The sequence below is a fragment of the Physeter macrocephalus genome, chromosome 16 (assembly GCF_002837175.3).
Source record: "Physeter macrocephalus isolate SW-GA chromosome 16, ASM283717v5, whole genome shotgun sequence".
Lineage (NCBI taxonomy): Eukaryota > Metazoa > Chordata > Mammalia > Artiodactyla > Physeteridae > Physeter > Physeter macrocephalus.
Window position 1 is genome coordinate 56,832,393 of NC_041229.1, and position 17,674 is coordinate 56,850,066.

General features: G+C 40.9%; 1 protein-coding gene across 1 annotated transcript in view; it reads right to left on the reverse strand.

Annotated features, from left to right (window-relative positions):
- Nucleotides 1-1,096: 1,096 nt before the first annotated feature.
- Nucleotides 1,097-17,674, reverse strand: part of UVRAG (UV radiation resistance associated) — a 379,149-nt gene continuing 362,571 nt past the window's right edge. Inside the window, 1 exon segment of the mRNA XM_055091530.1 lies at nucleotides 1,097-2,997. Within this exon segment, the coding sequence (XP_054947505.1) occupies nucleotides 2,295-2,997 (703 nt within the window). The 3' untranslated portion in view covers nucleotides 1,097-2,294.

Sequence of the window (17,674 nt, forward strand, 5' to 3'; positions counted from 1 at the left end):
CCCAAGTTTGGCAGAAACTGCAGACATCAAACAAACTCAGTGAAAACCCAAAACCTAAACTAAATAAACCGAAACCTAAGTGGTGTTTTGAGGCACAACATCACTGGACACAGTGTGGATCAGGCAAATGTGTAGGTCACTATCGATCAGTTCTGGCCTACCAGATCACATTCAATGGTGGGGTTCCATGCTGTGTGGGTCAAAAGCTGTGAACCCCAGAATCAGGGAGTCCACAAATGGGAGATTGACAGATGGAACCCCGGAGCTCCGGGCTCTATCTGGCTGTGTGGAATCTGAGATGAACACTGTAACTATGAGTGCTCCTGTATGTGGTCCCTCTTCTTGGTGATGCCAGAAGCCGGGCTGGAGGACCTGCATTGAATGCACCATGTCTTTGAGTTTTGCATGAAGTTTAAAGGTCTCTCCCATATCTGAAGAATCACACGTTACATGTGATTCACCTTCCATTGTTCAATACTAATATAGTCCTTCAAAACCTTTTTTTTGGGCTTGGTGGGGGTAGATGTTACTTCACTGGAGGACCCCACAGCCCAGTCTGATGTGCATCCAAGAGCATGTCTAGCTCCACCCTTACTGACTCCAAAATGAATGGCAGTACTCTGCAAAGAAGCCGTGACTCTACAAATGGCTTCTGCTCCAGGTCTGGAGTAGTTCCACCTGTTTAGAGGAATAAGATGGATTTCTTCAGATCAAGTTAAAGCTTTTAATTGCTTACAGGTTGGGTCTGTCTGTCATACAGTGATTTTGTGAGTTCTTTACATGAAAAATAACAACATGAACTATTCCATTTAACAGTGTAGCTATATTTATAATTGAGCCCAGGAATGCTTGGACAAAATATGAAAATGATTATGAAACCTATGAGTTAAGTTGTTATGGAGGACAAATGAGCTACTGCAGAGTACGCCTGTGATGGTATGTTGCTATACACAATATGTAAACTCAAATGAAGTCAACGGCATTAGCTTAGATACAGCCACAGGTTTTGTTCAGGCTAGTGCTGTCACGATGTAACATATGGAGATGTAGGTTCAAGAGGAATTTCAAAGCTGGGGGAAAAAAAAATCAGGTTGAGTGAAGTAAACTCAATTTTTATTCTTCTATACAATACACGGATATAAGCATAAAATTTCCTTAAAGAGCTTGCAACCCTGAGGCGATGTCCTTGGGTATATAAAGTATATAGCAATAGCAAATGATATCTGAGCTCCAGGAATGAAAATGTACTTCAAAAACATAATTTAATATCTATGCAATTGCACACAAACCGATAGTATTCTATGCCTCATCTAGTCTCTTAATCTAACTACCTCAACTGCCTTGCAGTTTGCACACTGGACAGCCTGACTCTCTACACATATTTCATCATATACAATGCCTTCCTTTCCAACTGAAATTTAATAAATTAACATGGGGTTTACATATAGGGATTTCTATATGGTGAGTGTGTTGCCAAAAAGCACACCCAGCTTTTGACAACAGCCTCTGCCCACATAACTTTGGCCCCCAGAGGGAACTGCATGCCATCTGACTATAGTAACCTCGGTGGGGGGGGGTCCTTGAAGATCCCCTGGGATCCACCAGAGGTGAGGTCTTTCCTATCATCTGAAGGCTGCATCAAGGGTATGGCTGACTGGAAGAGGTGGAAGGTCATGGCAACTTCATTAAAGAACCGGCAAATGTGATGTCCTCAGTTGGCAGGATGCACAAGGTATCTACTGTGCAGATGGGGCGATAGCTAGGTTGACTGTAGAGTCTGGGAGCAGGGGCAGGTGGGCCTGGGTATAAGGAGACCATTGTGCTTCTTATTCATCAACTTAATGCATGGCCAAAGATCCTTCAGTGGATGGTGGAGACCTTTTACTGAATATTCAATTTTCCCAAAGTTTCATAAACTATGGTGAGGGCAAATGCTTATAAGAAACTAAAGACAAATCCATTATATTATTTATATATTATCATCTTCCCTCTGAGGATAACACAGAAGTGTAAATAAAAAAGCAGACAAATGCCTATAAGGTGACTAGAGCTAGACTTCTGCCTTAAAATAACTGTCAGGCCTGAAAAGCAAATCTTGCAAGCAAAATCTAACTTTGGCCCACTGATACACAATGATCCTGAGTCCCTCCTCGATTCACAAAGTCTATTTTTCTGAGGAATATCCTCCATTAATATTCATTTTGTGTCATAATTATTACAAAGGGTAACCAGTGCAGCTTTATCCTCATTTCAAGCAGTGACTCTATCCCGGTCCTACCGTCTGTCCACTCACTTCACTTATCAGAACTCCTGCGTGGCCGGCGGAAGCTGGATACATTTTCGTTCAGTGCATAGATCCTTCGGGAGAACTCTTCAAATTCTCCCAGAACTTGTTCGTCACACTCCACTGCCACGGCACTGTCCACGGGGATGCAGTTAAATGCTTCCAGCTGATCTCCTGAGGTGAAGCCTGTGGCTTCCATCCCGATGATCTCTTCTGCTTGCTCCACGGTACAGCAGAGCTCGGCTTCGGAGACCGGGTGGAATCCCCCTGGAAGCTGGGCGCTGGAGGAGCTGGCCTGCTCGCTGGGCAGGAGGGTGCCGTTGACTGTGGCTGGAGGCCCCGGGAGGGCTTGTCCCTGTTCCTGGCTAGTGTTCACACTCACATGGCCTCCATGGAAGCTGTCACCCAGATCTACCCCTTTTTTCTTGTTTTCTTTGGAGAAGTCCAAGGAGGTATCCAAGGAGGAAGACAGAGATGTTGTCTTTCTCTCAGATTCTCCCGTGGAGGGGACGGTGGTCACAGGCTGGGCTAATGCTGAGCTGTAACTGGGGGGAGGGGTTTTGTACTGGAGTCTCTCATTCTCTGAGCTGGCCCGTTTCCGGTGTCCTTTGTCTGGTGAAGGCATCCCCCCAGAGAAGCCTACATCTACACCCCCGAATATGGAGCTTTGTCTCTTTGGAACAGGGATTGCACTGGAGGTGTGATGTCTGTCACTAGAAGACAAAAAAAAAAATGAGAAGTTACTTTCAACTTCAGAACTCAGCTTAGACCTTCTGGATCCAGAGATAGGAAATAACATATTTAGGTTTGAGATAATACAAAGTGATAATACTCAACCTTAGTATTAATTTTAGTGTCCAAATACAAAATGCAACATAAAAGTATTCTGAGTTCAGCATCGGGAGCTTCCTTTAAGAAGGATACAAGATACACTGAAATATATGCAGAGGGTAGGGCGGGGGGTAGAGACAATGTCATATGGGGAGGAGTCGAGGCAACTGGAGGGATTGGATCTAGAAAGAAAAATATATGAGGATGTGATCAACTTCATATGTCTGCAGGGCTACCAATATCTTATTCTCATTTTTAATATTCAAGTCTTATTTTACCTTCATAAAGCAGGTATCCTCATTTGACAGAGAACTTCAATGACTTGCCCATGATAACCTCAGCAAGGCAGGGGTGAGGCTGGACTAAAACCCATGACTCATAACTCAATGATCAATAGCTTTTCCAATACCCCAATGCTAATTGCCTTGCATTAGATAAGTGGCAGAGAGAAGACCAAGGAGATGTGTGTGTGTGTGTGTGTGTGTGTGTGTGTGTGTGTGTGTATGTGTGCGTGTGTTGAACGAAAAATTAACTTGGGAAATGACCTCTCCTTTATAACGCTAGTCACACACACTTTACAATACTTGGTCTTCAGTACCTTCCTTCAAACTTGAGTTACTTCTCAGGAAGATACTTTTGGGCCAGCAATAATAATCACTGTTTGGCTACCCAAAGCATTACAGTTTCTGAAGTTATTTCATATACATCATTTCACTTGGTCCTCACAAAAACCCCATCAAGAAAGCAGGGTATACATTATGACTCTTAAGTCTGAAATAATAAATAATAATTAGTTAATGGAAATAGAGTATCCAGACTCTGGAAATGATAGTCATTTTATAAACTATGCTAGTGAAGCCACCCCTGGAGTACTAATCACAGTTCTAGACATCATACTTGGCTGAAGCTAGTCAGCTTCAGCACAACTGTATGAACAAACTGGGTCCAGAGACAGAGGGAGGTGCAAACACAAGATCCATCTGACTTCTGTTCTTCAGGTGAGGAAACACAGAGAAGTGGCTCACAAAAAAGGCAAGTACCAGGCAGGAGCAGAGGTTCGACTTAAAACTATAGCTATATCCCACAAAGAGCTGCTACATGTGCCAGGCCTTGAGGAGGGAAAGCAGATGTAAGGCATGCTGGCCCTGCCTTTGAGGAGCTTCCAGTCTTGCAGTAGAAAGACATCCACAATTATCGAAATAATACATTTTCAAATTACAGTCATGATAAGTGCCCTGAGAAAGAAGAAAGGATCTAGGGTTCCTTCCACCTGTGTCCACAGCCACAAACCCTTAAGCCAGATCTTGCTTCCTCTCCTCCCAGAGCTCTCCTGATGCTCGATTATCCCTGGGGTCTAAGCAAACGTTCTTCAAGCTTCTTGAGCAAAGGCAACCCAAAGGCTTCTTCTAATGCACGTGCGCATCAGACTCCCTTGCTTGGCTGTGAGTGTTGGTGCCAAGAGCGATTTCCTAATTAGGGGTGCTCACTGGGGCACACATAGAAGCAGGCAAGTAGATTAGTAAATGACTGTTTTTAGTTCTCAAGAAAAACTAAACAGAGCAAAACTTGTTGGCCTTAATCTAGGTTTTCAGTTAATATGTTGTCAAAACTCACAGTAATGGGGTAAGCTGCACATTTTGGCCAACCTTCTTGTTTTCACTGCTACTTGCTGACAAGTGTCCCTCTCTACATGATTTTGCAGGGGCCCTAGGTAATCAAACCCAAACAGCATCAGCGCCACCCACAGACAGTCTATTCTGGGCAGACAGGCCACGCTTTCAGCTGCCACCACAGCCCAGGAGGGGTGGGAAGCACCAGGGAAACCCGCCCGGAACACTGAAGGTGCTATTGCTGGCACGTGACCACAGGCCAGGTGCTTAACCACTTATGGCTACGAAGGGTGAACGACTTGACACCCTCCCTGCTGCCACCCACTCTCCCACCCCAGGGGACCCTGCTCTGCTTCCCTCTGCTGGGCTCCAGGTGGGCTGATAAAAGGGCATGAGAAACAGGTCAGGGCACAACAAGCAGTACTTACGACACAAGAAAGGGGGTTTTGTAGTCCTCTTTGATTCTGAGACTCCCTGAAAGCTCTCCTCAACTTTGCACAACAGAAAAGTAATAAAGTATGACATCCCTCCCCTGCAGCTACGATAGGCAGGGAAATACCATTTTCTTGAGCATCAATAATGTTGAACTCTCACATCCGCCCTGTGAAAAAGGTAGGCAGGTAGGAGGGTTATGTGATTTGTTCAAGGTTGCAGAACTCACATCTGACTCCAGAGCCCACATAGCCATTTGCATCCCATGTGGGAAAATCATGTTCAAATTCAACTAACATTTGCTAAGTGCCAATGATATGCCAGACATCAAGCTAAATGCCATTATACAGGCCTTCTCATTTAACCCACCCAACCTATAGCTAAGCTCTGGGTCTGGGGTGTTACCCCTATTTTTTTCAAATTTCATTTTTAAAATTTTATATTGGAGTATAGTTGATTTACAATGTTGTGTTAGTTTCAGGTGTACAGCAAAGCGATTCAGTTGTACATATACATATATCCATTCTTTTTCAGATTCTTTTCCTATATAGGTTATTACAGAATGATTAGAGTTCCCTGTGCATCAACAGTAGGTCCTTGATGATGTTACTCCTATTTTGATGCGTGGATTCAAAGGCTTTTGTGAGATGGAGACTTTGGCATTTGCTGACATCCTGATCCTGGGATCTTACCCAGTTTTCCTGGATTTTTATGAGAACCCGGGTAATGACAGTATCAAATACAATTTAGAAAACCTAAGTAACAGTAAAAGAACGGTAAGAAGATGAGGTATTACGGAGACAAATAAGGAAGTCTACATATCTAACGTTTACCCTACAATCACACACTGTCTTTTTTTCCCATTTGCAGCTATGTGCCATGAAACCTTTCAAAAATTTTTATTAGTCTTTCTTATAATCTTAAAAAGAGTAAGTTGAACAAGAAAGGTATTTTCCCTTTTTTTATTAAAAAATTTTTTTTTTAACTTTTTATTTTATATTCAAGTATAGTTGGTTAACAATGTTGTGATAGTGTCAGATGTACAGCAAAGTGATTCAGTTATACATATACATATATCTATTCATTTTCCAATTAAAAAACGTATTTTCTTGATAACTTTGGGCCATCAGTATTAACATGTCTTACTATGACATAGTAGAGAGACTATGGGCCTTTCAGGGGTGTGTTTCTGAATCTGGGATCTGAGTCCGAGTTCTTAAGTCTGCACTCAGGCTTTTCTGTGTCCTCTCTCACTGTCAGGCTGTCACCTGTGGCCGAGTCAGTGCTCTTGCCTGCAAGCGCTTCTTCTTTTTTGACATTTGCTTCTAATTTGCTGTGTTCTTGTAAAGTAGATGTCTTGAGAATTGTGTGCAAAGCAAGAGTAAACAGGATTTGAGTGATGGACCAGCAGATATCCTGGGCATAATATGCTTTATTATATGAGTTTTGTAACATTAGTTCTGGCTGCTCAGAATTAATTTTTTATTACTTCCAGAATCTTAGCAATGTTCCAAATTTTTAAGATAGCTGAGGTCTAAACAGCTCAAGTGTTGAATGACTGCATTAAAATATATACAAACACACATGCATTTTTAATTATTATAATAATTTATACTCCCTGGAAAACCAAAAAATATAAACCATATTAAAAAATAAAAATCACTCAAAAGCCTATTACCTATCAAATAACCACTATTTGGATATTTTCCTTTCAGACTTTGATTTTATGCATGTGTGTTTAATTTAAAAAAGACACAAAACCAAACAAACAAAAAACAAAATGAAAGCTGTGTTTGCAGTATATATATACAATTCTGTATCCTGTTGTTGGAAGTTATTCAAACCTCTTGGTAAACAATTCTAAATGGCTACTCCATTGAATGGAATATCATAATTTACTTAATCATTTTCTTATTTTTGTGGATTCAGGATATTTCTAAAGTTTTACTATTAAAAAACAAACTGTTGTATCTCTATAAAAACACAATGCGTAGATTTTTAATAAAGTAATTCTGACTTTCATATTTAATAGAAGGTTTCTAGAAGGAATCTTCATTACACGTTTTGGTATTAGTTAAATTCTTACAAGAAAAATAGGAACATTATACCTCTACTATTGCCTAAAAAGAGAAAGGTAGCAATTAAAAAGGCAAATGATAGATTAAAAAAGAATGCCCAGAATGTTTCAAGATTCTTTTTGTCTGATTACGGTCTGGCTTCATAATTATTTTATCTAGATGGAAGAAGAGGTTGAAATGCCTAGATTTACTAATTATTAAGACCAATTTTTAAAGGCAATTGACAATTTACTTATCAAATGAAATTAGTACAGTATTTAAATAGTGATGAATAACTTACAGGGAATTTCTACTCTTAGAGACAACCACAGTAAACCTGAGTGTTCTGGGGAGGAGTGGATGCAGCAGGAAATGTAGTAGCATTTCTTTATCCTCCACTTCAGCCAAGGGTCCCTATGTTCTAAGGCACTAGATTTGGGGGCACAGAGCCTGAGGTTTAGCAACTGGACTGAGTCCCCCAGTTCACTGCACACATTCTCCTCATCAGCTGTTTGCCTTGAATGGATGCCTCTCCTAGCTTGGCTTAGGTCCAAACTGGAAACATGACATCTGGGGTTTAATGCTGCAATTAAAAGGAATTTATTAAAAAACACCCCAAAGATATTGTAATTACACATTTACTAGGCCACGGTTTAGTGAAACAGGGCATAGGTTGTTGAATAACTGAACCACATCAGGGACTGTTAAATTACTTAATAATAAGCCTTTTTGCTACAAGTAAAAAAAGGATATCCTAGGATCCCAAACAATAGCATGGTGAGGGAGAAGGCAAGTGGCTTGGAGTTTAGAGGTCAAGGAGGACAGTCTGGTTTAAATTTGGCTTCTTTGGATCAAGTCTTCCTTGATCTCTCTAAATTAAGGTCATTAATTTCTTTTTCATTCTGTCCTTATTTACTGCAGTCAGCTACCTTTTGTTATCTCTTCAGCTATGTCTAGAGGTATCTGGAGATAGTGGTGGTGATGAGAGAGGATGCTCAAACTTCTGGATCGGCAACCGTGATCCTGTTTATTTGGAGTTATAACTTAAGGTCGAACTCACCACTTACTAGTTATATGACTGTAGGCAGTCACTTATCTTCTCTGTGCTCTAGTTTTCTTCTTTGTAAAATAGATTATTGGACTGTAGTAAGGATTAAACAAAATAACACACTTCAAATCCTTGGCAGAATGCCTGGCATATATACCGATGGCAGTAGTAGCTGTAATTGTGGTTGCTGTCATTATTATTTGCTTCCATGGGCTCTGGATTCCAAAACTATTAGCCTCATTTTACAGAAGAGGTAACTGAGGCTCAAAGACATTAACGTCTTAGATGGAAACACAGGGTAACAGGTCGCAGAGGAACGACCAGAATCTAGATCTCATTCCTTCTACTGTTTCCTCCTATACAGAATAATGTTTATAGCAGGAACAAACTCAGAACTCCTCCCACCCACCCCCATCTCCACTCCTGCCCATCAGGGAGCTGCCTGCAAAGAAGATAAGTAGTCAAGGCAAGTGTAAAAGAGTTTGGGGGAGAAAGTACTAAATCAAAAGGTTTATTCTGCCCAATGTGAAACTTCATTCCAGCTTTTTCCTTTTTTCCTGAGGACATGGGGTGGGAAAGGCTTTGAATCAAGTGGAAATGCTCAACTGCCTCTATTTACACGATCTACCAAATGCTGAGGGACTAGAAGAGCTTCCCAGAATCCTTTGAGGTACATTCCAATTGTCCCCAAACCTCTGATGTGTCATCTTTCTGTATGAATTTAGCTTCAGGGAGAGGGAATTTTTATAAGAGGGAGAATTTCTCTGCTTCCCCAACCTAAAAGAGGAGGACCCTGTTCAGCACTTCTATAACCATTACACGAATACCTCGCCATGAAGCCAGCCCAACCCGGGAGTCAGCAGAACCAGTTCATTCCACTCCACTATGCTTGCCCCACCACTCTCTCCCCATCTTCCTTTTCTGTTGGTTTTATTGCCTGAAGCTATAGCCTCTTTTTACAGAAAAGGGACTGGGAGAGAGGAAACAAAGTAAGAAAGCACTGGTCCAAAATGTGTTCCCATTTCCACATCTCCCATATATGATATTGCAGACCTTCACACATAGCTCCGCCATTATAAAATATGGGAGACTGGTGGAGCACTTCACTACCCCGAACCTATGTTTCCTCTCCTGTGAAATGGGTATATCCATCTAACAGTTGTTGCAGTCAGGATTAAACAAAATATACAAGTAAAATTCTTAGTACAATGAGTAGGTACTCCATAAATTATTAATAATAAAACAATAGCAACTAACATTTATGAAGCACTAGGGAATAAGTAATCTGTTAACAGCTTTATACATGGTCTCATTTCATCCTCACATCTCTATTAAGTATACATCCTCATTTTTCAGGTGAAGAAACTGAGGCACAGAGGTTAGGTAACCTGCCTAAGATCACAAAGCCACTAACTGTGCTTGAACGGAGGGAGTCTGACTAAATAAATGTTAATTTCCTTCTCTCTCCCAATCCATAGGACTGGCCACCAAAACACGCTCTACTTCTATTTGAGGGAGGAGTGAGAATCAGAATAACACTTTTTAGGTCAAGTGGCTTGATACCTTTTCCTTCTCTTCTCTTCTTGCCTACATTAAGTTTGTGTGGCATTTTTACTTCCTAAGACTTGTTATGCTGTTATAAGAATGCTAATGCATTCTAAGTATCAATTATGAACAGAAATACATTCTGCCATGGAATGATATGAATGTGAAGACTTAGGGAAAAATGAAATAAAGAAAAAATGTAAAGATTTCCCACCTCAAGAGAGTTCTTCAAGCTGGAGTGAAGTTTTAGCTCTTTGAGAACTCTTTTTTCCCCTCTGTTCTCTTTCAGATTCACTTGTGCTTGTTTTATCTGTCTACAACCAGGTCTCACACTGTAAAGTATTAGGAAGGAGTACAATTCACAGTCTCAAATATGTGTCTTTCCCTCCTACAAAATGTTTCCTCTGAGGAACATTACTAGATCACAGCTGGTCAAAATGCTAAATCTTGATTGTCTGGATCCTGGCCAAAATCTACAGCCACAACTCAGTGGAATAAGAATACTTAAAAAGAAGGAAAAAAAAACAACAACCCACACTTTTAAATAACATTTGATCTTCTTCTTTCTCCCCCTTGTAGCAAACTATGACCTCATGGCAGTGAGACATCTACATGGAGGTGTTTAAGTTGGTTTACAGCCATTAGAAATGTTTGAAGCTCTAGGTACTACTCTGCGCCAATAGCGTGTCAACTCTGCTAAAAAGCAATAATAGTTTCTCACCTTCTTAAAGATTACTGCTTAAATAATGCAGAGCAACGACAGGGCTGCACAGAGTGCCAAAAGCAGGTTGCCAAGGCGAAGCTGAGGTAGAATTACGTCTTTTGGCAGCTGAGAAATTACGATATAAAGTTAGTTAAAAAAAAAAAAAAAAGACAACCCATAAATTAGGCTACTAACCTCTTTGAAAATCCAGCAAAGGTTGGGATTTACCTTTCTCCTTTTTCTATCTCAGATCAAGTAGAAGCACAGAGCCTCCTTTTGGAAAAGCCAAATTGAACAGCTAGATCTTATCTCCCAGGAGGTAGCTGGGGGTTAATAGTTTTAAGCATGCAGAATCTTGGCCACAGGCAAGCAATCTAAAGGCCTCTCACCATTACAGATAAGTGAAAGTGCTTAATCTGTGCCCTGGATGTTAACAAAAACAAGAAACAAAATAAAAATAGAAACAATCTTGGCCCAACGCACAGGCTAAAATCTGTGCCAATGGTCACTTTTCCCCTGGGCTCCGCTTAGAAGTTTTCCTGCCAAAGCCTGACTAAATAAAAACAGAGAGTTTAAAAAGGAATAACTGAACAAGGGAGCCTTTAGATTTTATTTAAACTGAGTTCTGATGGAGAGACGAATTTGTGAAAGAGAAAATTCCACAGGCAAAGGATAAAACAAGCAAGCTGAAGAAATCCATTTCCCCAGACTCTGTGATGTGAGGGCCTCCGTGGTCCTGGGCAACAGGGCCCACCTTGGAAAAGAAAGGCCCCAGCACATGCTATGAACAGAGGCTGAAGGGGTACCCACAGCATGGAGCCCACCTGGAAGCCAGCTTGGTTCCCTCAAGGCTGAGTTCCCTGGGATTAGAGAATAGAGAGTGATCCTCCAGGGAGACAGAAGGTCCCAGGAGCTGGCAGGTCAACCACTTCACCCATCAGCTTTCACTTTAAGAAATCATCACACAAATTTAACGTACTGAAATCACAGCCAGGCAAGGCAACAAACATTATGAGGACTGTAACATGGTCTGTAGAAACAGAAAGAGATGCCAGGAAGGATACCTGATGACCCCTCGGAGTGTCTAGATAGCACCTGAAACATGGGGGTGATAAAGTGTTTATGCTGAAACTAGAAAAAAAAAAAAATCTACCTTTGCCAGGGAAACCAGAGGAATAGCAATGTCACAGCCCAGCCCCAGAAAGAACTTGATAGGGAAATTTAAACCTTGGTCAGAATTTAAAAAGTAGACTTGCAGAGAGAGCTAAAGGAAGCTTTAGACTCCAGAGGCCAATGACAGCATCTGTGAAATTAAGTTTTTGAAAGACACTGCTAAAGCTGAACCACCATCACATTTCTAATAAGCTCTGACATGAACCGAACCATGGGGCCTTAGTTGTTTAAAAGAAAAAAGGATAGCTCTGCCACCATTTTCAGAGATGCTGGAGGCCTTTGGAAGAAATGCTTAAATGACAGCCGTCGTTTAATCACTGCTTAGAGACTGTGGGACTTCAGGGACAATGTCTCGGGAACCTTATTTTTTGTAGCCCTCTGTACTACTGCAAGAGGCGCAGTATAAACTGTATGTATATTAACAGAACATTAACAAATTATTTCCTCCCTCATTCAAATATATAGAGAGTGTCTATGCACAAGGCACTGTGCACTAGATTCTGAGGATACAATAGTGATTGGAAAAAGCCATGGTTCCTGCTTCTGTGGCGCTTATAGTGGGAGAGGATAGACTTTTGCCACAAAATTATAGATATAAATGCAAAACGACAACCCCTGACGCATGCTATGCAACTAACCCAGCAAAGGCCAAGATTCGAAGGGCTAGCAGACTTCTTCACCAGGTAAAGAGTGGGTGGGTGGGTGAGAGCATCCAGGCAAAAGGAATAGCATACGTCAAGACCCTATGTCAAGAGAGAGAACGTTTGAGGACCCAAAAGGTCATCAAGTGAAGAGTAGCATGGCAGAAGATAAAGCTGAAGAGGAAAACAAGGTCTAGACTGTGCAGAAGCCCAGAGGCCATGTTTAGAATTTTTCTCTTTATTTAAGTCATTAAAGTGTTTTAGGCTAGGGTGTGTGTGTGTGTGTGTGTGTGTGTGTGTGTGTGTGTGTCTAGGGGGGAGAGAAAGAAAGAGACTGATTGACTGATTGATTTGTATTTTGACAGGTACACTCTCACTGAAGCTGGAGAACAGAGTGGAGGGGGTCTGGAGCAGATGCTGGGGGACCACAGGCTGTGCAGTAGTACAGGTGAGAGATGATGGAGGCTTGGGCCAGAGTGGAAATGTATAGATACAGGCAAACAGACATACTAGAGGAAATCGGCAGAGGTTGTGAAGGTTGGATATGGGGGTAAGAGGGAAAGGGAGGAACCAGCTGGCTTCCTGGCCAGTGTAAAAGAATGGATGGAGATTCCATTTGCTGAAAACAGAGCACTGGAAGACCATGAGGCTTGTGATGGTTGGGGTGGAAGACAGGAAGAAAAAAAACAAGGGCACACAGAATGTGCTGTGAAAAGGTCCAGGAGGCAATCTGAATAGAGGTCTGATATCAGAAAAGAGATCTGGGCTGAAGATTTACACTGTACTTCCTTTCAATGTGGGTGATAATTAAAATGATAGTTGTAGATAAGATCACTGGGCAAGGGTGGTGAAGAATAAAATCAGAGAAAAGAGGGCTGAGGACTGAGCCTGAGGAGCTCCAGTTTTTTATGATGAGGTAGAAGAAGAGGAACCTGCAAATGAGATAAGGAGCAGTCAGAGGAATGAAGAAAAATAGGGGAGGGTTATAATAATAGGATTCCTTTTCTGGAACCACAAGATGCTAAATGATCCCTATATAAAACATTTTATTTTTAACATAGTTATAAGAGAGGCTGTACAGGGTGATAGTTAAAGTAGAGGCTCTAAAGCTGTTCTGCCTGGGATCAAATCTTAGCTCCTCCACTTGATGGCTGTGTTACATGTAAGTTATTTAAACCTCTCTGTGCTTCAGTTTCCTCAGTTGTAAGATGAGAGAGGATAATGGGCCCTAATTCACTTGACTGTTGTGAGGATTGAATGACTTAACTAAGTAATACATTCAAAATGCTTTGGAAGAGTGCCTGGTTTGCAGTAATGGTCATTTGATATTAGCTATAATGACATACTTATTATTATCTATATACAGCTGTCCAATACCAGAAGGATTATTGAACAAGCATCATATAAAATGACCTTTAACAACTCCAAAGTTGAAACAGAGCTTAAACTCAAAGATCATACTGAAGCAGCCAGTGGTAATTTCTAATTCTGCAAAGCCCTGACAGTTTTTTTTTTTTTTTTTTATTTTGGCTGCGTTGGGTCTTTGTTGCCACGCGCATGCTTTCTCTAGTTGCAGGAAGCCGCGGCTACTCTTCGTTGTGGTGTGCGGGCTTCTCATTGTGGTGGCTTCTCTTGTTGTGGAGCATGGGCTCTAGGCACGTGGGCTTCAGAGGTTGTGGTGTGTGGGCTCAGTAGTTGTGGCGCACGGGCTTAGCTGCTCCGCAGCGGCATGTAGGATCTTCCTGCACCAGGGCTCAAACCCGTGTCACTTGCATTGGCAGGCGGATTCTTAACCACTGTGCCACCAGGGAAGCCCTGCCCTGACAGTTTTTGATGGGCCAAAACCATATCTCTACAGTCTTCTTGAAACTTAGTATAGTGTTTTAGATCTAGAAAGATGCTTATCTGCTGATACTTAGCACATGCTAAAGAATTCCTCCTGAAAAACAGGCTTCTTAGAACATATCTCCCGTCTATTCACTTAAGCATGATCATCTTCCAAAGCCCAATTCAAGTCTTACTTCCTTTGTTAAAGCCTTCTTCAACCATATGCCAGTTTAAAGTGAGCTCTCTGAACTCCTTGATCAATACTTGTAATTATATTATCCAACTGATGCTTAATATGATCACTTGTATTTCAACAAGTATTTCAGTAGATATTACTGAAATCCACATTCACTGCCCTGGCAGTCTGCTAGGCACTGGCAATAAAGAGGCTTATAAGATAAGGTTTCTATCATTAAAGAGTTTCCACTCTAGTAGAGAAGACAGAGAGTTACCAATAACCAGAACACCATGGTGCTCTGTACACAATATACATTCTGTATAATGGAGGAGGGAGCCAGCAGTCACCTAGAGGACTCAGTAGAGGTAGTTCCCTGTGACTGGCACTTTGAAGGATAAGGGGGAGTCAACCAGGCTGTGTGTGTATATGTAGGGGCAGAGGGGAGTAAGAAATGAAGGGAAGGATATTTAAGTCAGAATAAAATACAATATGTGTGCAGTCCAACTGTGAAGCCAAGTCTTTGTAAACAATGTATGGGAGGGACCTGGTCTTCTATTTCTTGAAATCCACTGCTCCACTTCCCAATCTAATGTAGTACAGAGTATACAGTAGATGCTAAGTGGATAAATTTGTTTTATGAATAAGTGGATTTGATTAGTTGCACCCAAAAGGAATAATTTATGTTTTTTTTCCTTTTGGCAATGTGTTGAGAAACAGTTGATACAAAAGTAAAAAAAAGAAGTAAAAAAAAAGAACACTACAGGGTTACTTATAACATGAAGAACAAAACTCTCTAAAGATACAGTTATAGTAAGTCTAAATGATTAAATATTATGCAGCCACTAAAATGATGCTAAAATTTTTGTAACACCATTCATAAAAGGCTTAAGATATGACAGACAAAAAAGCAGCATATACAACTGCCAAGGACTGTGCTTCAGCACTATAGCTACTAGTCACACGGTACTGAGTAGCTGCAAGGGGGCCAGTTGGATTTGAGATGTGCTATAAATGTAAAATATACACTGGATTTAGACAGTTTAGTATAAAAAATGGAATGTAAAGTATTTTGTTCATAGTTAAAATACTGATTACATGTTAATATTTTATTGGAATTAAAACTATGATTAAAATTAATTTACCTATTCCTTTTTACCCGTTTTCAATGTGGCTACCAGAAAATGTAAGTTTCTATATATGTGGATCAGACTATATTTCAGGGCTGGTATAGATGACATGATCTCAACTGCATAAGAAACACGTAGACAACTGACTAACTTAACAGTGGTTTCGCTCCCTGGATTATGGGGCTATTGTTTTCCCCTCGTCTGTATATTTTTACATTTTCCAAATTTTATTCATTGATAATCAAAAGGAATGACACGAGAGAGACAAGGCACAAATAAAAACGGAAAAAGATCTCAATTTGGTTCAAAGACTTGGTTGCTGGAGGTTGAGAAAAGCAGTCCAGGGATGCCCAAATGACTTTCTCACTGATGGAGGGTTAGCACACAAAGGATGTTGGCCAGCTGTTCTCCATCCTGACTGGGGACAGAAAAAAGCGGAAATGGGTGTTAACCGCAGAAGGGGGCCTGTAAGTTAAATATAGGGAAGAATTTCCTGAAGCGAGGGTGTTTAAACTCTGGAATGAGTTATGGAAGAAGCCTCGTCCCCCAAGGTCATTTAAAATACTATAGATACGCATCTGCCTTGTGTGTTCCTGTCTGGAGGCAATGAGATGACTTGTCAAGGTTCCGTCTAAAATAGCTGTCTTAGAGTAAATAACTCCAATAAAACTTTCTTTTTCATTTATTTTTGACCAGGCTTCACTTTTCCTATTAAGGATGCCAGCCTGCAAGGAGTACTTTGAAAGGCAAGCCCATATGATACAGCTACCTTAAGTAGTGCTCTTGAGACTTCAAACACAATGTCATTTGATCTAAATTTAAAAACCAACGTCAGCTAGACAACAGGGTTTTTAAGTCCCTCGGGGGTCACCTGCTAGAGACTAGCTCTGAATTCAGCATGAGCAAATGATGGAGGGAAGGAGAGAAGATAGATCTGCTTTTAAAAAGTAAGGCTTTAAAAAAATGTTAATGCTGGATAGGGTCTCATTTTCACAGGTGGATGGTTCGGCTTAAGAGCTGAACTATTATATTACTACTTTCTGGTTTTATAGAAAGATTGGCTCACTTGCTCTAGATTTTCATTATTTTTAATTGACTGAAAAAGCCCATTTTCTTAACGTGTCAAAATTCTTAGCTACTTTCTTTCTTATTCATTCGTTCATTCAAAAAAGCTTGACTGAAAAAGCCCATTTTCTTAACATGTGTCAAAATTCCTAGCTGCTTTCTTTCTTATTCGTTCATTCAAAAAAGCTTGATTGAGCTTTATTCTCTCTATTTATAAAAAGGAATAGAGAACTAGATCAGAAATAGGTCAGCAGAAATACTACCTAGAGATTTTACCACTGAAATGATATGACCTTACATAAAGCCACTAGTTCCTTCTCCCAAAGTCACATCATTAAACGCTGGAGGGAACCAGAAGTATTCCAGCAAGCTGCAGAGCAGCCAAGGATACTTCTCCTCAGTGTTCTCACTAAGGTCACTGAAATTCATGTGGTCTCTATAAAAACGGCACACCTGGTCCTAAAACATCAAGTAAGTCAGTGCAAGGTTGAGTGCCATCATTGTCACGGACTGTCCACTGAAGCCGGGGCTCAGGCTCTAAGTCCCACACAACAGCGAGACTGAACAATGCATGAGAATATTTCTGCAAGTCTTGTTCTTCAAAATATTTGTCTTATCTACTCATTCAGATTATAAACTAAACAACTGTCAACTAAGCAAAGGCAGGGCAAATCTTACACTTCTGAATTTTCTTTTGTCTCTTGAATAGTGCTATATGCAGAGGAGACCCTTAATTAATTGTTAAATGCATGAATAATACTTAATACTATTTTGTGTAGTCCTTTTTAGTTTCTAAACCACTTGGACAGACATTATCTCATTTGTTCTGTACAATTATGCTTGGGAAATACGGCTGGTGCTATTAACTCCATTAAAAAAAACTGATGCTCAAAAAACAGTTTATGAAAATTAAATGAAAGAGCTGAAGTTGGAGCCTACGTTTTCTGATTCCCAAATTCAGTGCTCTTTCCACTGTTATTGTGAAGCTTTACAGTCAGTAAAAATTGAACTTAGAATAAAAAATTCCATGTATAGGGCTTCCCTGGTGGCGCAGTGGTTGCGCGTCCGCCTGCCGATGCAGGGGAACCGGGTTTGCGCCCCGGTCTGGGAGGATCCCACATGCCGCAGAGCGGCTGGGCCTGTGGGCCATGGC